The following is a 19,284-nucleotide window of genomic DNA, read 5'->3' on the forward strand; positions in this document are numbered from 1 at the left end:
GACTTAATATACACCAGAAAGAACCAACGCAAATCTGACGCGTTCACTATTTCCATCCCTCGAAGCAAAACATCAAGAATGCAAGGGATGAGAACTTGGTCGTGCTACACGGAGATAGAGATATACAATTATCCATCCCTAGCTCCCTTAATGCAGGTCCCAACTTCAATTCGTAACCACATTCCAATCCACTCGCATACGCATAGTAGAGCAGAGTAGAAGCCGACCTTCCTTCCCTCCCTTTGCTTCGCTTCCCTTCCCTTCCCTTCCCTTCCCTTTATCCCTTGATGTGCCATCTTATATCTCCATCATAACTATTATATCTGTTGCTTTGCTTTCCCATTCACACACAACACCAACAACAACAACAACAACATCAGACTCCTAAAAGTGAAGCAAAAGAAAAAACATGCATCTCAAATCCATCCTCCTCGGCTTAGCGGCCGCCATGACGACCGTCTCGGCTTCTTCCTACTTCTGTCCTCTTGCTCTGGATAAAACCGCCATGATCCAATCTGCTTATTGCTGTCAGGGATTCAAAGACGCTCCTCATACGAATTTATCCAAGGTTGGGGTGAATTGTATGTTATTCTTTTCTTTCTTTACTCTTTACTCTTCTTTCCATGGTAGGATCAGAATCATGGGTTGTGGTTGTTTGTTGGTTCCATATCTGGGATGATTTATGAATCCAAGAAGAGAAGAGTAAGCTAATGTCTAATGTATAGGTGTTGATGTGAATGATCATTGGGTCGATGAGTGCCCTAAGGGTGGCACACCAAAGTGTTGTTATGCCATTGTGAGTGTTTCTTTATATTCTCCTCTCTCTCTCTCTGTCGCTTTGCTTTAAGAGTTCATAACAACATACTGATGGATTGCTTTTTACAGGGTCCTGAGATTATTTGTACGTCGGAGGTGGGGAAGGCAGATGATGATGATGATGACGAGTAGATGGAATTCGAACATGATCTAAAAAGAAATTGGAGTTGGAGTGCTTATGAGTGCTGCAGAATAGAAGATGAAGATAGATGGAGGATGATTTGTAAAGCAGAAAGAGGGAGAGAGGGAGTGTGAAGATCATGACATTCACAAGTCAAGTGTACCTCGTTCATGTCGGACTGGTCCCAACATATTAGATTAGGTACTAGTTATGCTGTTAATTAAGGTATTGGCTCATCCATTAATTGCTCTGCATTTCGTCGGAACACGCGCTCTGCGAGCCCAGGCTGCGAGCCACACAGCCGTAAACAAAGCTCTGTAAAGGGTTCAATATTGATCCCCGAGAAGCGAGTATGCGGCCAGTCTGTAGCGTAAATTACTCGATTCGGTGCTGTGTGGAGAAACTCTCGGAGCATACTCTCAAGGTCGCGCAGCTTTTCGTCGGCGCTGAGACGGTAGGGCGCGGATACCTTCACATAGGTTTGTCCGGCTTGGAGGAGGGAAACCAGAGCAGAGAAACCGGGGAGAGTATACGGGGTGAAGGACTCTCCTTGCTCCCATTTCACGGTGGGAGGGTCCGGTCCGCCGAAATGATCCAGGCACACTTTCACACCAAGTCGTGGGATGATTCGCTCAAGGATCGGGACCACATCCAAGGATACGTGAATTTGGATCACCCAACCCAGGGGCCGGACTAACTGAGCCTGTGCCAAGAGGATCCGCTCTAGTTCACCAGGACTCGGTATCTTGCCTGCCGACTTGAAATTCACCCGCACGCCACGTACTCCCAACGAATGCCATTCGGCTAAGGTTTTGGCCTCTATGTTAGCTGGGTCAATTACCACGACCCCTCGCCCGTGAGAGGGCCCGATGTGTCGGAGTGCGTCGAGGAGACAGGAGTTGTCAAACCCGAACACAGACGGCTGGACAAGCACGACGTTCTGAATCCCGAGAGAGGACTCGAAGGCTATGGCCTCGTCCACGCCGTGAGGGGTTGGTTTATATGCTGCATTCGCAATGACTGGGTAGTGGGGTTCCACCACATGCATATGGCTATCCCATGTTCCGAGAGGGAGTCTGTCTTTCAGAGGCTTCTTCTGTGTACTGGGATGAAGAGACGATTGCGACCTTCTGAGGACAGGGTTAGGGGTGATGGACGGGCAAAGGCGGAGAATTTGCCTCGGAAGGCCAGAGCGCATAGTAGCCATGCCTGCCCCAGCTCTGTTTTTGATCTAATCTTGGGTGCTCAGCAATGTAATACCTGACTGGATGGCAAGAGCTGAAGGGAAGTGTGAAGTCGGCAGCGAATATCACGTTCGGAAGTTGGCCGAACTCGTGGTCAGGAAAAATCTCTCGATTCCTCCTCCACCCACCAAACCCACCAGGAGACCTCCTTTCTTAGATTTATCATTTAGTGGCTTCATTTATGATCCCTTAAGCGAAATCACAGAGTTCCACTGATTAATTCAATTTCTGGCTCGCCCCGCTGACGGCTACCTCTCCCAATACAAGACGTCAGGAGGCGTTGGGCGATGGACATGTCGCGGTGGACCACCCGCCCCTTCTACGCGTTTGTCGTTATTATCATTGCCTGTGGGAGCATTCCGAAAGGTGCGATCCCTCTCGATCTCCTAGTGGAGCCTGTGCTAACCGTCGTGGTCCTGTCCTCCAGGCTATGACGAAGGTGGATATAGTGCCAGCGTTCGTCTTGACTCGTTCGTGGCCGATTTCAACCTTCTATCCTCGAACTGGACAAACAACCCGACAGGATTAGCGAACCGCAAGGCCAATATCACCTCCTTCAATGTGCTGGGAGCGGCATTTGGGGCGTTAATCGCCTTGGACCTGAATGACCGTCTGGGACGCTTACATTCATGGCGTTTGGCGTGTGTGATCTGGGCTTCTGGCACATTCATTCAGGTGTTTTCCTCTGGGATCTACGGGCTATTGTTATTTTCTAGGATCTGGGCGGGACTCGGCGCTGGAGCCTTGACCGTTGTGACACCGTTATATCTGTCAGAAATCGGTATGTCAACCCGCGGGTGTGCTTGAATTGAACCAGGCAGTATGCAGGCTATGAGCTGACATCGGGTTTCCAAAGCACCTGCCAAGACGAGGGGTTTGGTTGTCAGCATATATATGGTGATCCTTCTGACTGTCTTAGCTTTGGGTGAGCTCTTCAGCGGGAAAAAAATATTTCTCGTCAGTACTAAGACTCTGCCCGTTTAGGTTTCTTCATCAACTATGCCGCTAGCATACATATGGCTGCAACCAGTACGCAATATCGTCTCGTGCAGTCCATCCCATTGATACCCGTAGGAATTGCGTTCTTTGCCTCGTATGCGCTCCCAGAATCACCGCGCTACCTCATCTCGAGACATCATCTCGATGAAGGACGACGTGTCCTTGCTCGTCTCCGCGGCAAAGACATCTCTGACCCCGACGTCGAGGAAGAATGTAATCTCATCGACATCCAAGTCCGCTCCAGGGCAGCCGATCTTGCCTCCGTATCTCACTGGACGGCCTTTAAGGAAACTCAGTTGAACCCCAATTACCGGCAACGGTTCTGGCTTGTGATGGCCATGCAAACTATTTCGCAATGGACTGGTGGGAACGGTATCACTTACTACATCTCCACGATTTTCGAGTACGCCGGCGTTACTGGAAATGCACAATCTCTCATTTCCTCTGGCGCGTATGGCATTGTGAAACTTGTGTTCACGATGGCCTTTACCTGGGGCTTAATCGATTACCTTGGCCGTCGTCGCTGTACTTTACTCGGTCTTTGCCTCCAACTCGTTGCCCACATATACCTCGCCATTTACATGGGCCTCCGCCCCGGTTCCAGCGAGAACGAGTCTGCCTCCAACGCAGCCATTGCCTTTATCTTCGTCTACGCGGTTGGCTGGTCCATCGGCCTCTGCACCATCCCCTATCTCTATGGGACGGAAATATTTCCCACCCGCATTCGCAACGTTAGCTACGCCATCAGCATGTCATTACACTGGTTTTTCCAGTTCGCTGTTGTTCGTGTCACCCCGAATATGTTTGTGTCTTTGAACATCTGGGGGGCGTACCTGTTCTGGGCGATTATTTGCTTTCTCGGCCTAATCATTCTGGGCATCTGGATGCCAGAGACGAAGGGTGTGCCCATTGAGCAAATGGACCATCTCTTCGAAGGGCCGTGGTATCTGCGCTGGCGTGCACGGCCTAAAGATTCATCATCAGCTTGACATGGATTTATTTTATTCCCCCGGTTTGGTTTAGCGATGATCTGTTGACGGATATTTTGATGCAAGTTAACAATACCATGCCCTATACCCGGATCCTTCTCCTTGATACCCTTTTTTTTTGGTTTTCCATTTCTAAACATATTCTTCAACGAACCTGTTGTTTTGAGATGCAGTTTGAGCGCATTCCTGTGTATATTGTTTCCTTTTCCCTGTAATGATGCCTATTTAGTACATTAGCACATAATCAAATTGCCATTATCTGCCCGTCAATAAATCAATTCAAAAAACACACATATATGCATCCATCCATACATGTATATATATCATCTATACCTACCCTCCTCAACACCGTACCTGTATATTATATTATCATATGCAACCACCATCGAAAGATCGAAAGAATAAAAGAGTGCAGAGGTGATAATAACAGTAGGGAAGAACAGCAGTAACACGAATAATCACAATAATGTTGTATGTCTATGTATATGTCTATGTATAGGTGTAGGTATATGTAATTCACAAGCAAAACAAGTCTAAAAACCCCCCCCCCCCCCCCCAACTAAGGCCGTCCAGCCCAGCCATAATCATCTGCAGTCGTCATATTCGTCGTGATCGGCTGCGCATACGAGAACGCTTCAAAAACCTCGGGCGTGATCTCGTAAGAACTGGGGCTATCGAGGGACATCAGTGCATCCGGCATTCCTCCGAGAAGGTGCGTCTGCGGTGCGGGTGGGTGTGGGATTTCATATTCCCGTGCTGTTGGGCGGGGCACGGAGTTCATGGGTTGTTGGTGGTCGAAGGGGTAAAGGGGGGGTGCTCCTGTTGTTGGTATTACGGTAGCTGCTGCTGCTGCTGTCGTGGTGGTGGTGGTGGTGGTGGGGTCAATGCCGCGGGCTATTGGGATTGATGTTGGGCCGCGACCTGATGAAGATTGATCTGGTTGGTGTGAGGTGATGTGGGATAGGTTCATGGGTGTGTGGTTGGTCGGTGATCGACGTTGGGAGGTCGGGTTTTGTTGGTTTAGGTGCTGTTGTGGTGGTGGTGGTGGTTGCTGAGGCTCGGGTTGAGGGCGGCCGGAATGAGGTTGTTGGTCCATCTGGGCGATGGATAGACTGATGCGGAGAGTTACTTGGAGTCGTTGGATTTCTTGATATATAAGGTTGAGTGCTGTAGTCATCACTGGGAGAAATGAATTAGTGGGACGCGCAATTTGGTTTTTATGTCTTGGTTGGTAAGTACAGGGGCATACCTGGGTTGGATATCTTCACTCGTTCCAGGGCGAAAATGCAAAACTTCAACTTATCCAGGGTTCCTGGGGCTGCGTATTTCAGGGCTTGGATCTCTAGGAGGAAAATGGACGCGGCGGTGTATACGCTATATGCGATTGAGAGGATGACGTGGCTGTCTCCGAAGGTATGACGGTACATTCCAAAGACGGAGAGGATGGCGGTTGCAGATGTCATGCACTGGACAAGATGGCTTTTGTCGTAGGCTTCTCGGTTCCATTTGGAACAGAGAACTGGGCGATGGAGCAGGATATTGACGGTATGGTAGACGCAGCTGCGAGGATGTTAGATGTGCCCCAGAAATAAAAGAAAAAGGAGAGGGGTTCATATTGTAGGATAAGACGCACTTCAAGATCACCACATGGCTCGGGGGAGAGTAAGGAGGGAGATCATTTGGGATGAGCTTCAGATGCACCGGTAACTCATCCCACCACACCGCTAGATTGTGAGATTGCTCCCGAACACAGCTATTGAACTCCACTCCCGATACTTGACGGTTGGGATTGTAGATGTGAATCAGGATCTCGTTCAGGATCTCGGTCAAGCCGCACATCCCTATGAAACAAGAGGTGGAATGCGCCTGGGTAGGTGGATAGTGGGTGCCTTCCGGGAAAACCACACCATGAGGCGTCCAAAGCTCCAGCTCCGATGTATCATCCAGGATTGTCTTGGGGGGACAGCCCTGCGAGCTTTGCAGTGTCGGAGACCTGCCAAAGTACAGAGACACCATCTTATCCCAAAAGTAGCAACTCCAGAAAAGACGATTCCGGACCTCAATGTCCTCATCGCTCAGGTGAGCAGAGTCACAATACTTGCGGCTGTCAATGGAAATTCCGAGGTCGTCTAGCATTCGAAATGCCATTCCACTGTACAGCCAAGCCTGGGTTCTGTGTCCCTGACCGCACTCGTGTGCACTGAGGAGAAGGAGGGTCTGGATGGTCGGGATCCCAACATAGCTCTCCTTCAGCGAATCGTACATGCTTGACACTGCGCGATGGAAGAACACAGCACCACCTTCGAACGAGTCAAGAATGGGGCTGATTCTAGGATCAGTCTTGCACCATCGGACCGAATGGGAGAGAATGGCATTTAGAAGGGCATCGGAATAATAGGGTCCATTAATTTTCATATCACCTGGCGTTTAAGATGTCAGCCTGTCGCAATCAAGATCAGATAGAATGCTGTGGACTCTTACGTGTGAATGCAGGTCTGTATAAGAAATTGAAGAGCGGTTGGATCCAGCACCAGTAAGAATCAAGGAGATATTGGAACGGTTCCTGTATTCATGAGAAAGGGTGGGTCAGTATTATAGGAATCACCCTCCCCCCCCAAAAATTTACAGAGGTCGACGTAAACTCACCGGCATAGTAGCCATCTGCTCAATTGCTCTTTCACGCCAGGCATTCTTAACTAACCTCTCTTTGCGCTCTCCGACTTGCATAGCAAGCGGGGAGATCGAGGAGGCCGGGTTCAGAACGCCACTCGGAAGTTGGAATAAGCTCGTGGGTCCGTGGAAGGATATTCGACCATCGTGTTCGACTTTCAGCCCTTCAAAGTCAGTCGAAAGACCGTGGGCGTTGTGGTCTCCATCACGCCCCTTGCGATTGGCAAGCTTGGGGTCTAGAGAACCCTCGTCGGTTAAGGCCGGAGAGGAGGCGGTTCGGTCCACAGCATCGGGAGATGATTGAGGGCCGCGCAACTTCGCCAACGCATCTTCTAACTGGGCCACCCGAGTCTCTAATTGCTTCGTGTAGGATAAGGTGGGAGCTCTAGAAAAGGCGCCGTCAGCGATCAATAAGCGAGCAAGGGAGATCGGCAAGCCGCCCGAAGATTAAATTGCAGTTCGTCGGCAGTCGGCAAACGGTGCGCCAACGGGAATGCGAAGAAGGGGGCCCCGGAAGAAGCAAATCAGGGACCAGGACTGAGAGGCATGGAGGAAACTGACAGGCTATAGACGCACACGTCCCCGCGTGCAGCACATCGCGAGCAGGTCGGACTGGCTCCGTTGCATTTCACCTAAAGCAGAAATTGCCAGTAAGCGATGAGGAATTTCGGAACCGCTCCGAGCAGGAAAAATCAACAGGAGGAATCAGGAAATTGGGAGATGGGGGATAAATTCATAAGCAACCCACTTTGCGCTTGCGACACGCCTCACAGGAGAAGGCGCTTTTCCGAGATAGATTGGTTTTTAATGGCACGTCGGCCATGCCCGTAGAACTGGTTTCTCTGACCATGAAATGATCGCAGAGGTCGCCATGAAGACGAGAGAATTCTGAAATAAAAAAAGAAGAAGAAGAAAAGAGGGGGAAGAAGCAGCCAGCGTGAACTCGACTAGAGAGACGCTCCCAGCACAGTTATAATCGGAAAGATCCCCCTAGAAAGAGCACGAGTCCGGTTCAGAGGTAATAAGAGTGCCCTATTATTATTCTTCTTCTTCTTCCGACCGTTTCATTCTCCTCATCGGGCACAGCGTATGGGTGGAGAGCAAAAAGCTTCTGGAGCCCGGCGATGATGAGTACTTCAGGTAAATTAAACGATCCGCGACGAATCAGCAGCTGGACGATGGGCCTCGTTCTGGGGCTTCTTAAGCTAGTGGCTATTCTTCGGCTGATAAATCGTTAAGCTTCAACGGCCATCCTTGGGTTTCTCTGTCTACACTACTCCAAAATGGCTGCAGAATCCTGACCCTAACGGTTATCGTACATGGGCTCTCCCGACGTTATAAAAACTCCCGGTCCAGTTGCACCAGCAATTCATGCACCGAGTCCACCTCGAGTGAGACCGCCCGAGGATTCTGGAGAGCTGTCTCACTCACCCGCGTGGCAAGCATCTGGCGCAGCTGTTGTGCGGTGCGATCGGGCTTGCTCTGCAATTGGCCCGTGATATCGACCGTAATCCGTGATTCTGCAACATCCTTCGGGCCTAAAATGAAAATAAGGTTGTACTTCATCTGCTTCGCCCGCTGGATCTTCTTCCCTAGCGTCTGACTACTCATATCAACATCAATTAAGAAAGTGGAGTCCACGGACGATAATGGTTGGGGGGGTTGCCCTGCTGCCCCTATCGAATCCTGCCGAAGAGCTTTGAATCCTGAGATTTTCTCCACCGCTTCGTGTGCCTTCTTTACAAGGGTCTCATCCTGGTTCACCGTCAGGATGATACCCTGTCGGGGAGATAGCCAAAATGGCCATCGCCCGCCGTATTGCTCAATAAGCAGCGCAAGAAACCGCTCCAGCGAGCCAAAGTTCGCCCTATGAACCAGCACAGGGGTCGCCTTCCCGGGAGTTGCCGGATTATAATCCTCCTCGCCCTCAGCGACCTGATACTCCAGTCCGAACCGCTGGGGCAGATTCATGTCCAACTGAATAGTAGATAACTGATGATACTTGCCAGCTTGGTCCTGGAGCTGAATGTCAATCTTCGGTCCGTAAAATGCTCCGTCGCCTTCATTCAAGGCCCATTCCTTTCCGGTTTGATCCAAAGCCTCCCGCAGCTGCGCTTCTGCACTGTTCCACAACTCCAAGCTCCCAATGAAATCCTTCTCCGGGCGGGTAGAAAGTACCAATCGATAGGGGCCCAGTCCAAATGTTGTCATGACCAGATCAACGAACCCAAGCGCCGATTTGATCTCCCCCTTAATCTGCTGTGGTCGACAAAAGATATGGCCGTCGTCTTGGTGGAAACGCCGGACTCGGGTGAGGCCGCTTAATGAACCGGAAACCTCGTTACGATGAAGGGGGCTGAAGTCGGCATAGCGAATGGGCAAATCACGATATGAGTGGTTTTGCGACTTGAATAGGAGACAATGCCCCGGGCAATTCATCGGTTTGAGGCCATACGACTCATCCTCTCCTGCCTCTCCGTCCGTCTCCCCTGTAGCACCTCGGCCGCGGACCTCGTACATGTCATCTTTGTAATTTTGCCAATGGCCCGACACCTCCCAGAGGGATCGCTTGTAGATAGTCGGGGTTAGGACTTCACGGAATCCGTACTGGAGGTATTGCGTGCGGAGAAAGGAGATGAGCTTGTTGATAATATGGGTACCGTTTGGGAGGAAGAGGGGCGATCCGGGACTGTACACAGAAGTTGTAAAAAGGTCTTGGGAGTTTCCTAGTGTGCGATAGTCGGTTGAGGAGGCATGTCGGGTTTCCGATTGTTGCTGCGGCTCAGAGCAGGAACATGATCGAAAGGGCGTTGATGACAGCCATTGAACTCTGGCTGATGGACGGTAACGGGGGACAGGGTGTCTAAACAGCAGTGCCTGCCGTATTAGGTGGGAGAATCGACGCATGATAGAGGAGTCTATATATTGTCTAATAAATCCTGGTCCTGATACTTCGTTGATTCTCATCTTTGCCAAAAACAGCTTTTTTTGGGAAGATTCCCGTGACCGCCCAATGTGGACTAGCGCTCCCGTGATTCGATTCCCCGCCGGCAACTTTCTTCCTCCAAACAGATCGACGCAGAAGGATCGTATAGTTAACGTTAACCTATTCTTATCCCCTATTGTTATTAACTAACTAACTATTGTTATTGTGGCTGACATTTGTTTAACCTGGTTATCTCGTGTGGGCCGTGGGGTGCAACTACCTAGCCTAGTTGACCTCGGGAGCGCCGCCACTGGTGGCTTTTCGGAAAGCTTCAGTCATCGAGGTGAATAAACACGAAGTTTCGGTTCTATGTCTTCGGCCTCAGTGCTTGGGGAATCCTGGGTGGTTGCATCGGCCCCGTCTAGAAAGGAGCGGCAGGATAAGGACTTTCCCAAAACGCCAACCCAGAAAACCCAACCATCTCTAGATGGCGGACGCAGCCATGGGTCCGATCAATCAATCGTCGCCTCTACCGCGTCCATGTCGGGTCCGGAGTTGATCATGCCCTCAATCTATGAGACACCCATCTCTGAAGCGTCTTGGGTTGCACCGACCGTACGAGCAAAACAGTCTGGCCCCAGCCTCAGACGAAGGCATGATCGAACTTTACGTACCGACGCAGCGGCAGTAGCGGCAACAGAGATACAATCCCGCAAGTCACTTAAACGCGGGTCTCGTTCTCCTGCGACACCTAAAAGTCAGCCTCGACGGAATTCTCGAATGGCAGAAACTTCACTCCGGGTCTTAGCCAATATTATCCTCCTCGCAGCGATCTTCCATCTCCTCGTTCTCCCCGAGCTTGTACAACAGTACCAGTCTCTTTGTACAATTGGGACAATCTCAGCACTATATCCATCTAGCTGCATCCCGCTATTCCCCCAACCATTTAGCCAGGGGCAAGGACAACCCTCCACTCAATTCGGAACTGTCATTTCATCTCAAACACGCTTAGTCTCTATCTTTAACGCCACTCTCGAAGAAATGGCCCCACTCAACGGCTCCCTAAAACAAACCGACTCGCAGCTCCGAGACCTTGAGAGGCAACTGAAACATGCCCACCCAGGCACGAGACATGAGCTCGACCTCGAATTTGACAGCTGTTGGCAAGCTATCCGCGTGGCAATATGGAAATTTGACTCCCTCAAAGTCAACCTCCAGTCAGCGGTCGATAACCTCATCGCTGCTGGCGATGTGAAACCAGCAATAGACTCTCGCGCATCTGTCGCCCAAGATGCCCGTCTCTCCACCCAGATGTCTCGTCGCGAGCAGTACCTCGACGAGTTAACAACGCGCATGCGCTCCAAGGCTGACTCCCTCGCGGCCGATCTGGCCACTCTGGACGACCACCTTGAATCAATCGAGGGCATTGTGGCCCGAGAAACGAGACAGTCTCACTCCTCCCCAATTTACCGGCTTGACAGTCCCTCTCAGGGGTCGTCTTATACAGCTAGTCGACTACGGACTTTCGTGGATGCAGTGCTCCCCCAAAGACTTAAAGCCCCTTCTTTCCTCCGCCCTCCCGAGCGAGAGGAGAACAACGCGCACGACCCGGGAATCTCTCCGGAAGTATCTCTCCTCCAAATCTCCCACGAAGCCACAACCCACCATCGTCCTGTAACAGATATGGCAAGGAACCTGTCAAATCGGTTGCACCAGAGTCTTCAGGCGAGAAAAACCGTCTCACTATATCTACCACGCAACCACCACACTTATGAAGTCACGGAAATGAGCAATGATATCCCAATAATGATCTAGGCGTTTTTGGTTCGGTAACCCCCCCCTTTTCAGATTTGCATTCTTTTTCTTTTTCTTTTTCTTTTTTTTTTTTTTTTTGTTTTATCGGGGGGAATTTATCCAGATTTACGGCAGATATAGTAAGTATACTTTGGAGAGTGAAATGAAATTAAACTTGGATATCAAATCGAGTTGTATTGTTCATTATTGGGTAATAGTCTTGTCAAGAGCAAAATTCCATCATTGAGCGACCATAGCAAAAAGCCGACATAAAAAGAGCCACCGATTCGTAAACTAAGCATGTCCAAACGTCGTAACGAGCGTGAGATATCTTGAAGCAACCCAGGCCATTAAAATTCCCCCGAAAAAACAACAACATATGCACTTTACAAAGTACGCAAGAAGAAGAACAAGGGCAAAACCAAGGGATGCATCGAATCAAAAGAAGAGAGGGTAAGACGAGAAAGAAAGAAAAAAACAAACTCAAAAGACGAAACCCAGCCCTACTACAGCGGTGTCACTCGCTGAATAAGTCACAGCCACAGTCACAGTCACAGACAAATCTAACGTCAGAAGGAGAGTAATATTTGCATTTCTAAAACTGTTTAGCAAGGACGAGCGGTGCGCCGATTTACAACTGTAGCATGGCGGCGATCAGACCTACGAGCGCGGCAATTCCCATCGAAGAGCTGGACAGAGGAGAAGCAGCGCCAGTAAATGCGGTGGGAGTGGGGGAGGAGGAGGAGGAGGAGGAGGAGACCAGGGCAAAAGTAGAGGTAGAGTCGGAACCAGATATGACACCAGAGGACTCAGAAGGAGAGGCGGAAGTGGTTGCCCTGCCAGGGCCAGAGCTAGAGGCAGAGCTAGAGCCGGTACTGGCGGTCTTCGTAGTGGTCATTATGGAGGCCCCGGTCTCAGTGGAAGTAGAGTCGGTAGTCTTGGTGGATGTAGAAATAGTGGTCGAAGTGGTAGTGGTGGTGGTGGTGGTGGTGGTAGTGGCCAAAGTGGTAGTGGTCGAAGTCTGGGTGGTGGTAGTGGCAGCAGTGGTAGTGGTAGTGGTAGTGCTCGGGAGAGCAGAGTCATCAACTTCGATGCTCTGCCACGAGCCAGAGTTGCCAGAGTAAGTGTAGCTGGAAGCGGGGTTGGTGTTCTCAATGTGGACAGACTTGACATACATGGTGAAGGGGCCGGCGCTGTAGTCGGTCTTACCACCAGCCCATTCAATAGTGCCAGGAGCATTGTCGGAATCACCACCAGCCCAGATACCGAGCCTCAGGCGCATAGGGGTCTGGGGGAAACGAGTTCCGCTCTTGGCTTCATCGTAGGTCAGAGTACGCACGACAGCACCATCGATGGACCAGGTAATCGCAGACGTGGACCAGTCAACGGTGTAGGTGTGGAAGGTCGTCTGAGGACTGGCCACGCTCTCATAGGAGCCACGATCGTAGGTGGTAGTATCACCCTTGCCGAAGTAGTTGGTCTGGATCTGAGTCGTATCGCCCCCAAGAGCCTCCTATAGATTCCAAATACGGTTAGACTGGATGCTTCGTGCTGGATGTATGTGCATATGCATGGAATAATGATTACGGAGGTGATAAGAAAAAAGAAAAAGAAAAAGAAATTATAGATCATACATACCCAGTCAACTTCATCTAGAACATCTGACTCCAAAACGATGCTGCTGACGATACCAGTTCCGGGCGCAGCCTGCAGCACCACCTCAGCCTTACCAAAGAAGAAGTAGAAATCGGTCTCAATGGTGGGCGAGTCACCCTTCTTGGCGACAGTGAACTCGGCACCATTGGGGCCGAAGCTGACATCGCCGTTAACTTTCTGCCAGCCGCTAAATGCAGAGTCACCTTGGGTGAAGTCAGAGCTGAAGCTCGCGCTGTTCAAGCCCTTGTCGGCGGGGCAGGTTTCTATCAAGCACATTAGTCTTTTGGCCACGACAAGTTATTGAAAGAACAAGGTCACATACTCTCCAGAGGGTTGCAGCTGGTCCATGTCTGGGCCGCAGCGAGAGGGAGCACCGAGGCCAGTGCGGCAGCGTATTTGAGATACATCACGATATTGTTGGGAAGATAAAAAGATAGGGAAAATCGGGGAGGGTTGGCCAGTCTATTTATTACAAAGATATGAAGTAAGCTTTTTCGCTGGCGTAAACAAAACGAATGTCTGCCCCAGAGGAACTGAGACTATGTCGCCGAACCGAAAAAGGCAAAAATAAGCAGAACGAGGGACAAGAAGATGAAAAGGTTGCTATGGCAAAATGGAGGTGGAGAGATGAGGTGAATAGTAGAACCAAGTGGGCGTTGAGCCACCATGGGGATCAGTAACTATTAATACTTCCCCTGAGCAATGAGGAGTGAATTTCGGCCGCCATCGAAGTAACCTTTGGGGCGAAGATGACTGAGTAACCTCGTGGAAGGCGAAGCGCAAGTTCCCTGGTTGCAACTTCACACGAGAAAAGGCCGAGCTTTGCGAGGGCTGAAGCGGTGGCGGGACAATACGGTTGACGGAGGGGTACAGTCGCATGGAGCAACTGACCAACGATCTGTGCGGAACTCGGGCTGGAGACGGACCCAGTTCAAGACATTATGGAGCCTGTGGCGGTTCGTCTGCAAGTGGACTGGGTGAGTGGAAACAACTATTGGGGCCCATTCAACCGGGAAGTCCATTTGCACAGACTGGGGAAGCACTAGTAGATTTAGTTTCCTCATTGCGAGGTCGTATGAGGGGTGACTGGTGTAGTCACTTAAGGTATTCTTGGTGCGACAGCTGCTGAGTCTCATGCACCACGAGGTCGGAACAAAATAACGGGGGAGATTAAAAAAAGGCAACAAAGGGGAAGCCTTCGGCTTGCGCTCTGTATTCTTTGTGGCCACCCAGCCAGCAACCAGGGCTCAGTTACACCCATTTCCAGGGTTGCATTTCGCAGTCAGGACTGGTGTTTTCCGCTTAGCTGACTTTGCACCTTCGTCCAATCAACCGGATAGCTAGTTTCAGGTAAGGGCATTTTCCAAGGGGACTACGGGTACTTTCTGCACTATAGGTAGGAGATTCGGGGAGGAGGTGACTGCCAAGGACGTGGTGAATGGACTTCAATCTGTGCGCAATAGCTCCTCATACGAGGGCCACGCAGGAAGGGCAATTCGCTATTTGGGAGATCGCGATCCACCACAGCACTCGATTCCGCGCGGACAGGGAGATAGCGATGATCGCTGTCGATCGTGTCAGAGAAATGTCACAGAAGTCACCGATCGCTCGAATTGTACATCAGAGACCCAGGTAAAGGTAAGAAGGCCTGGTTGGACCGTGGCACCTGCAGGTACGGTTCAGGTTCAACCACAGACAGCCAACCCTTGAACAAAGACAAGGCAAAAGAATGATGCAACTTGAGGTTTCAGATGAATCCACTGACCAGTGATAAAGGATTGCGAGAGATGAAGGAGTCCCAGCCTCCCAGGAACAGATATAGTACAGCAGGGGGTGGTCAATTACCAAGAGAGCACTTTCCTCCTGATAGATATTAATCATTAGAAAGATACAAGACAAGTCAGGTCACAATTAAGATGAATGTCTGACAGATATCTGCCTCATGTGAGTCAATAATGGATCGAGGAGTAGAGTGATTAGAAGTTTGGAACATCCAAAAGGATTTGGAGGATTAGAGAGAGAGACATGTGACTCCCTGCGATATCCCCTCTCATTTGATTGGCCGTGAAAAGAGAGGTCCTTGCTATCCTGACTCGGTGGAGTCAACTAGTAGGTAGTACTATGTACGGAGTACCTAGTACCTAGTAGTACGGAGTACCTAGGTATGTACCTAGGTATCTACTACCTAGTACGTACTAGGCAGGCCAAGCAAAAGAATAGAAGAAAATCATAAAGAAAGAAATGTTGCCCTGTCTTGGATTCGAACGTTGGACCTTGCGATAATTTGATGCCTGATAATCGTGCCTGATGACGCGTTTCCTCAACCGGCATTTGTTGGGGAGTCAGGTGACCCTATCAACCGATTGCAGCCACGTTCAATGTTGAATAATCAAATCAGATCAGATCAGATGAATTTCCCCTCTTTCTCTACTTCTTCTCTTCGCTACTCTTGATCATAGATAATATGTCCTTTACACACACACACATAACTATATATATATATATATACATTTATCAGCCTGACATCCAACATCATGGCTCCCAAACCTATCAAATCCAAGTCCTCCTCCCGCCCTCATAGTATCTCCCGCACGCCCTCCCCCGCCGCCCTGTTGGTCTCTGTCTCCTCCACACCACTCTCAGACCCGGAGCCAGACCGCAAAGTCTACATTCCTCTCTGCTTCTGTTTGATCTCGTTTGCTGTCATGGTCTGCGTCAACTAGTCACTTGACGATTGTGGGATCACCCTCTCGACTTTCTTTCTTTCTCCTCAAGTCAAAGTCGCACTTGCACACACACACACACACACACACACACACAGACTACGTATGCCGAGGTACACCACACCACACCACACCACACCCCCTCCTAAACCAGCCAGCGCGAAAACATCCAACTATCCCCAACTCCAACCCGGTACCCAGTCTCAATCCAAATGAGTATCGTATCGTATCGTATCGTATCGTATCACCTGCATCCTGCGCTTCTGAACGCCATGCTTCTTACCCCCGGGATCTTCCACCTGCTTTACATCCCTGTACCGCCGCATCGGTCGCACAACAGGCAGGAACACGCCAGAGTAACACAAGGAACCCGTTCCTCGCCCCTTGTTCGATATATCTCCAAGGAGGGAGGGGGGGAGGGGCTGATTTGAGGGCAGCCCAGAAGCAACTCGGCCTCAATGGTTCCGACTACGGTATTGTACAGTGTACGATACAATGAGATGAACGGTACACACATAGGTACATATCCATGTACATTGTACCGTGGAACTGATTCTAATATACCCTGGTGGTATTTTCCCCTTCCCCCCCCCCCCTTAAAAGGGGCTTCGATGAGAAGGATTACAGATGCGAGTGTAGTAGTGTATGTAGTATGTTGGACGTGCTACATACATACTCGGGCATTATGACTACCTTCTCTCTCTCCTGAGTCACCAAGCTTGAACCCTTTTTTTTTTATTATTATTATATATTGATACCCCATGTGTTTTACATTTTTACATTCTCTTGGGGTGGTTGTCATCCCCGTCAATTTCCTTGATGTATCTTAATAACTCAAAATAACCCCCCAGTAAAAAAAAAAAAATAAAAATAAATAAAAAAAAAGACCAAATTAATCTATAAACCTAAAGTTAATAAGGTATTTAAAATAACTACCGCAATGTCACCAACTCCTCTGAACTAGTGGGATGAATTGCAACACAAGAATCAAAATCTTTCTTTGTTGCTCCCATCTTCACGGCCACCCCAAAGCCCTGGAGCATCTCGCCAACTCCAAGACCCAAGATATGCAATCCAACTACCTTCTCCTCGGGTCCGGCGCAGATGAGCTTGAACTGCGTCGGGTTCTTCTTCTTCTCCTCAGCTGGCATCACGTCATAGTACATGGCTGTGAACCGCGTACGGTAGATCTTGATGTTGTCATCGCCGTAGCGCGCGCGGGCTTCAGCTTCGGTTAGGCCCACCGTGCCGACTTCAGGGTGGGAGAAGACCACGGTGGGGATGTTTTCATAGGAGAGTTTGGAGGTTTTGAACTGTTCACCGCCGAACAGGCGGTTGCCTAGTTGACGGCCGGCGGCGATGGCAACTATTTTATATTAGTTGTTTTTTTTTTTTTTAGAGGAAAAAGAGAAAAAAAAAAAAAAAAAAAAAAAGACATACCAGGAGTAAGCTCAGCGTGTCCGGTGACATCACCAAGAGCATAGATGCCCTCGACATTGGTGTTCTGGTATTCATCGACAGCAATGTGGTTGCCCTTGTTAAGTGTCACGCCAGGGATTTCAAGATTCAAGTCCTCAATCTCAGGAGCACGTCCAATAGCCCACAGGAGTTCGTTCACTTCCATCTCGGTTCCATCGTTGCAGATCAACTTGAGCAGCTTGTCCTTACCCTTGCCGTCGCGGAGAAGCTGCACCTCCTTGATACCGGGGTGTTGTTTGTGGATCTTGACACCCACGGCCTCGTACCGCTCCGTCATGGTATCCTGGATCATCGTGTCGAACTTGCGCAGGAAGGTGTTTCCACGGATCAGCATGTGCGTCTCAACGCCGACGGTAGCCATAACACCAGCCAGTTCAACCGCAATGTAACCGGCTCCGACCACGGCAACCTTGGGGGGGAGCTCTTCAATTTCGAAGAAGCCGTCGCTAGTAATACCGTGTTCAGCGCCCTTGACAGGCGGAAGGAGGGGTCGACCACCGGTCGCGATCAAGATATGAGGCGCAGTATACCGAGTCTTCGTTCCATCGGGGAGTTCGACCTCAATGACCTTGGGTTCGACAAAGCGGGCCCGGCCGTGCGTGAGGTCAATGCCCTCATTGCCCCAGTTCCTCTCATAGATGCCATTCAGGCGTTTCACGGTGGCATCCCGAAGCTCCTTGAAATGGCGGTAGTTGACGCTAATCTTCTCGGGAATATCGTAGCCGTAGTGCCGACCAGCGTCGAGGGCTTCAGTAATAGACGCAAAGTTCCAGGTCATTTTTTTAGGAACACAGCTAAGAAACACACATGAATCAGCAACCGCACAGCGCTTGGGGTAAAAAAAAAAAAAAAAAAAAAAAAATCACGACTTTAACCATACCCAACATTGACGCAAGTACCTCCGGAACGCCCACTTTCCACGATCAATGTCTTCGCACCGTACCAGCCGGCAGCTCTGCGCCCACTGCCACTGCCACCACTTCCACCACCCAACACAATGTAATCATACTGCTGAACGTCCAGGGGAGCCATGTTGCTCGAGTCCGAAGCTGGAGACGAAGTGGACGAAAAGTGTTTTGTAAGGGAGGCGAGACGAGACCCGCTAACAATCGACGTAGCTGAAGAAACCGGGGAATCCAGGACGCTCTTGATTAAGTTCCGACGGATAGCGCTCCGGTTGGCGATAGTAGAAATACCGTATCCTCCAGGTACCTGGAGGGATTGGGCAATGGGGGACGAACGAGCGAGGAACGACGAAGAGGGAAGAAGCCTGCTGCTAGACGCGTGCGCAGTAAATGGACGCAGGGAGGGGCGAGAAAGCATGGAGAGGGAAGGATTGCCTGCGAACGAACGAGGAGAGAGAGAGAGAGAGAAAAGGAAAAGAAAAGAAGAGGGAAGGGGAAGGAGGGGCTCGGGTGTCAGGGTTGGTGTAGCGTTCGTTGGCCGAGAGGAAGCGCGGAGGGAGAGAAGCAGCAAGCAAGTTGGTCAGCAAGACGTCGAAGATTCCACTCCAGCAATGGACAATGGACAATGGGGACAATGGCTATTGCTAGGCCCGCATTAACCTCCAAACTTCGTCATGAATCGTCTAAACTAACAAGCGAACGCAGACTCGCCATCTTGCAGCAATTACTCAGCCTCCTGCGAACTCCTCCATTGATTGATAAGCAACCGCCGGTAACTAGTTAGTTAGTTAACTATCCGTAACTAACTAACTAACTACTTTCCTAGGTAACTAAACAACACCTAAACATGACCAACATTCAACAAGAAATTAGTAATAAATCCTTCGGGATATCTAAGTAGTTATTTGTGGGGTCGTGCTAAGTACATGGGACCACCCTGTTGTGTATGTGATGTTGTAGGT

At 50.1% G+C, this 19,284-nt stretch overlaps 9 protein-coding genes across 9 annotated transcripts; 4 read left to right on the plus strand and 5 right to left on the minus strand.

Annotated features, from left to right (window-relative positions):
• Positions 1-282: 282 nt before the first annotated feature.
• P175DRAFT_0542857 (uncharacterized protein) lies at positions 283-1,060 on the plus strand. The gene is made up of 3 exons (XM_040900367.1): positions 283-581; positions 726-796; positions 886-1,060. The coding sequence occupies exons 1-3, from the start codon at positions 410-412 to the stop codon at positions 946-948; spliced, it is 306 nt and encodes a 101-aa protein (XP_040754245.1). The 5' UTR covers positions 283-409; the 3' UTR covers positions 949-1,060.
• A 97-nt stretch (positions 1,061-1,157) lies between these two features.
• On the minus strand, positions 1,158-2,135 carry P175DRAFT_0432243 (putative TIM barrel metal-dependent hydrolase; the record flags this gene model as incomplete). The annotated part of the gene is made up of 1 exon (XM_040893530.1): positions 1,158-2,135. One exon carries the CDS (start codon positions 2,133-2,135, stop codon positions 1,158-1,160), a length of 978 nt encoding a protein of 325 aa, XP_040754246.1.
• A 333-nt stretch (positions 2,136-2,468) lies between these two features.
• P175DRAFT_0507658 (putative MFS quinate transporter) lies at positions 2,469-4,169 on the plus strand (the record flags this gene model as incomplete). Its single annotated transcript, XM_040898286.1, has 4 exons — positions 2,469-2,547; positions 2,609-2,962; positions 3,038-3,106; positions 3,166-4,169. 4 exons carry the CDS (start codon positions 2,469-2,471, stop codon positions 4,167-4,169), a joined length of 1,506 nt encoding a protein of 501 aa, XP_040754247.1.
• Positions 4,170-4,723: 554 nt separating this feature from the next.
• On the minus strand, positions 4,724-7,931 carry P175DRAFT_0147875 (putative C6 transcription factor). The gene is made up of 7 exons (XM_040892439.1): positions 7,588-7,931; positions 7,401-7,471; positions 6,816-7,224; positions 6,651-6,732; positions 5,803-6,589; positions 5,419-5,729; positions 4,724-5,348 (listed from the first exon to the last, which is right to left on the minus strand). Exons 1-7 carry the CDS (start codon positions 7,687-7,689, stop codon positions 4,729-4,731), a joined length of 2,382 nt encoding a protein of 793 aa, XP_040754248.1. The 5' UTR covers positions 7,690-7,931; the 3' UTR covers positions 4,724-4,728.
• A 243-nt stretch (positions 7,932-8,174) lies between these two features.
• P175DRAFT_0433899 (threonine--tRNA ligase MST1) lies at positions 8,175-9,746 on the minus strand (the record flags this gene model as incomplete). Its single annotated transcript, XM_040893625.1, has 1 exon — positions 8,175-9,746. The coding sequence occupies one exon, from the start codon at positions 9,744-9,746 to the stop codon at positions 8,175-8,177; it is 1,572 nt and encodes a 523-aa protein (XP_040754249.1).
• Positions 9,747-9,950: 204 nt separating this feature from the next.
• On the plus strand, positions 9,951-11,721 carry P175DRAFT_0499394 (uncharacterized protein). The gene has a single exon (XM_040896730.1). The coding sequence runs from the start codon at positions 10,135-10,137 to the stop codon at positions 11,578-11,580; it is 1,446 nt and encodes a 481-aa protein (XP_040754250.1). The 5' UTR covers positions 9,951-10,134; the 3' UTR covers positions 11,581-11,721.
• A 484-nt stretch (positions 11,722-12,205) lies between these two features.
• Positions 12,206-13,818, minus strand: P175DRAFT_0148206 (glycoside hydrolase family 16 protein). Its single transcript, XM_040892440.1, has 4 exons — positions 13,538-13,818; positions 13,198-13,478; positions 12,709-13,045; positions 12,206-12,586 (listed from the first exon to the last, which is right to left on the minus strand). Exons 1-4 carry the CDS (start codon positions 13,620-13,622, stop codon positions 12,474-12,476), a joined length of 816 nt encoding a protein of 271 aa, XP_040754251.1. The 5' UTR covers positions 13,623-13,818; the 3' UTR covers positions 12,206-12,473.
• A 1,931-nt stretch (positions 13,819-15,749) lies between these two features.
• On the plus strand, positions 15,750-16,437 carry P175DRAFT_0529945 (uncharacterized protein; the record flags this gene model as incomplete). Its single annotated transcript, XM_040899738.1, has 3 exons — positions 15,750-15,900; positions 16,037-16,324; positions 16,376-16,437. 3 exons carry the CDS (start codon positions 15,750-15,752, stop codon positions 16,435-16,437), a joined length of 501 nt encoding a protein of 166 aa, XP_040754252.1.
• A 433-nt stretch (positions 16,438-16,870) lies between these two features.
• On the minus strand, positions 16,871-18,449 carry glr1 (glutathione-disulfide reductase GLR1; the record flags this gene model as incomplete). The annotated part of the gene is made up of 3 exons (XM_040895829.1): positions 16,871-17,304; positions 17,379-18,211; positions 18,298-18,449. 3 exons carry the CDS (start codon positions 18,447-18,449, stop codon positions 16,871-16,873), a joined length of 1,419 nt encoding a protein of 472 aa, XP_040754253.1.
• Positions 18,450-19,284: the final 835 nt, after the last annotated feature.

Source organism: Aspergillus ochraceoroseus, assembly GCF_002846915.1.
Source record: "Aspergillus ochraceoroseus IBT 24754 chromosome Unknown P175scaffold_2, whole genome shotgun sequence".
NCBI classification, from domain to species: domain Eukaryota; kingdom Fungi; phylum Ascomycota; class Eurotiomycetes; order Eurotiales; family Aspergillaceae; genus Aspergillus; species Aspergillus ochraceoroseus.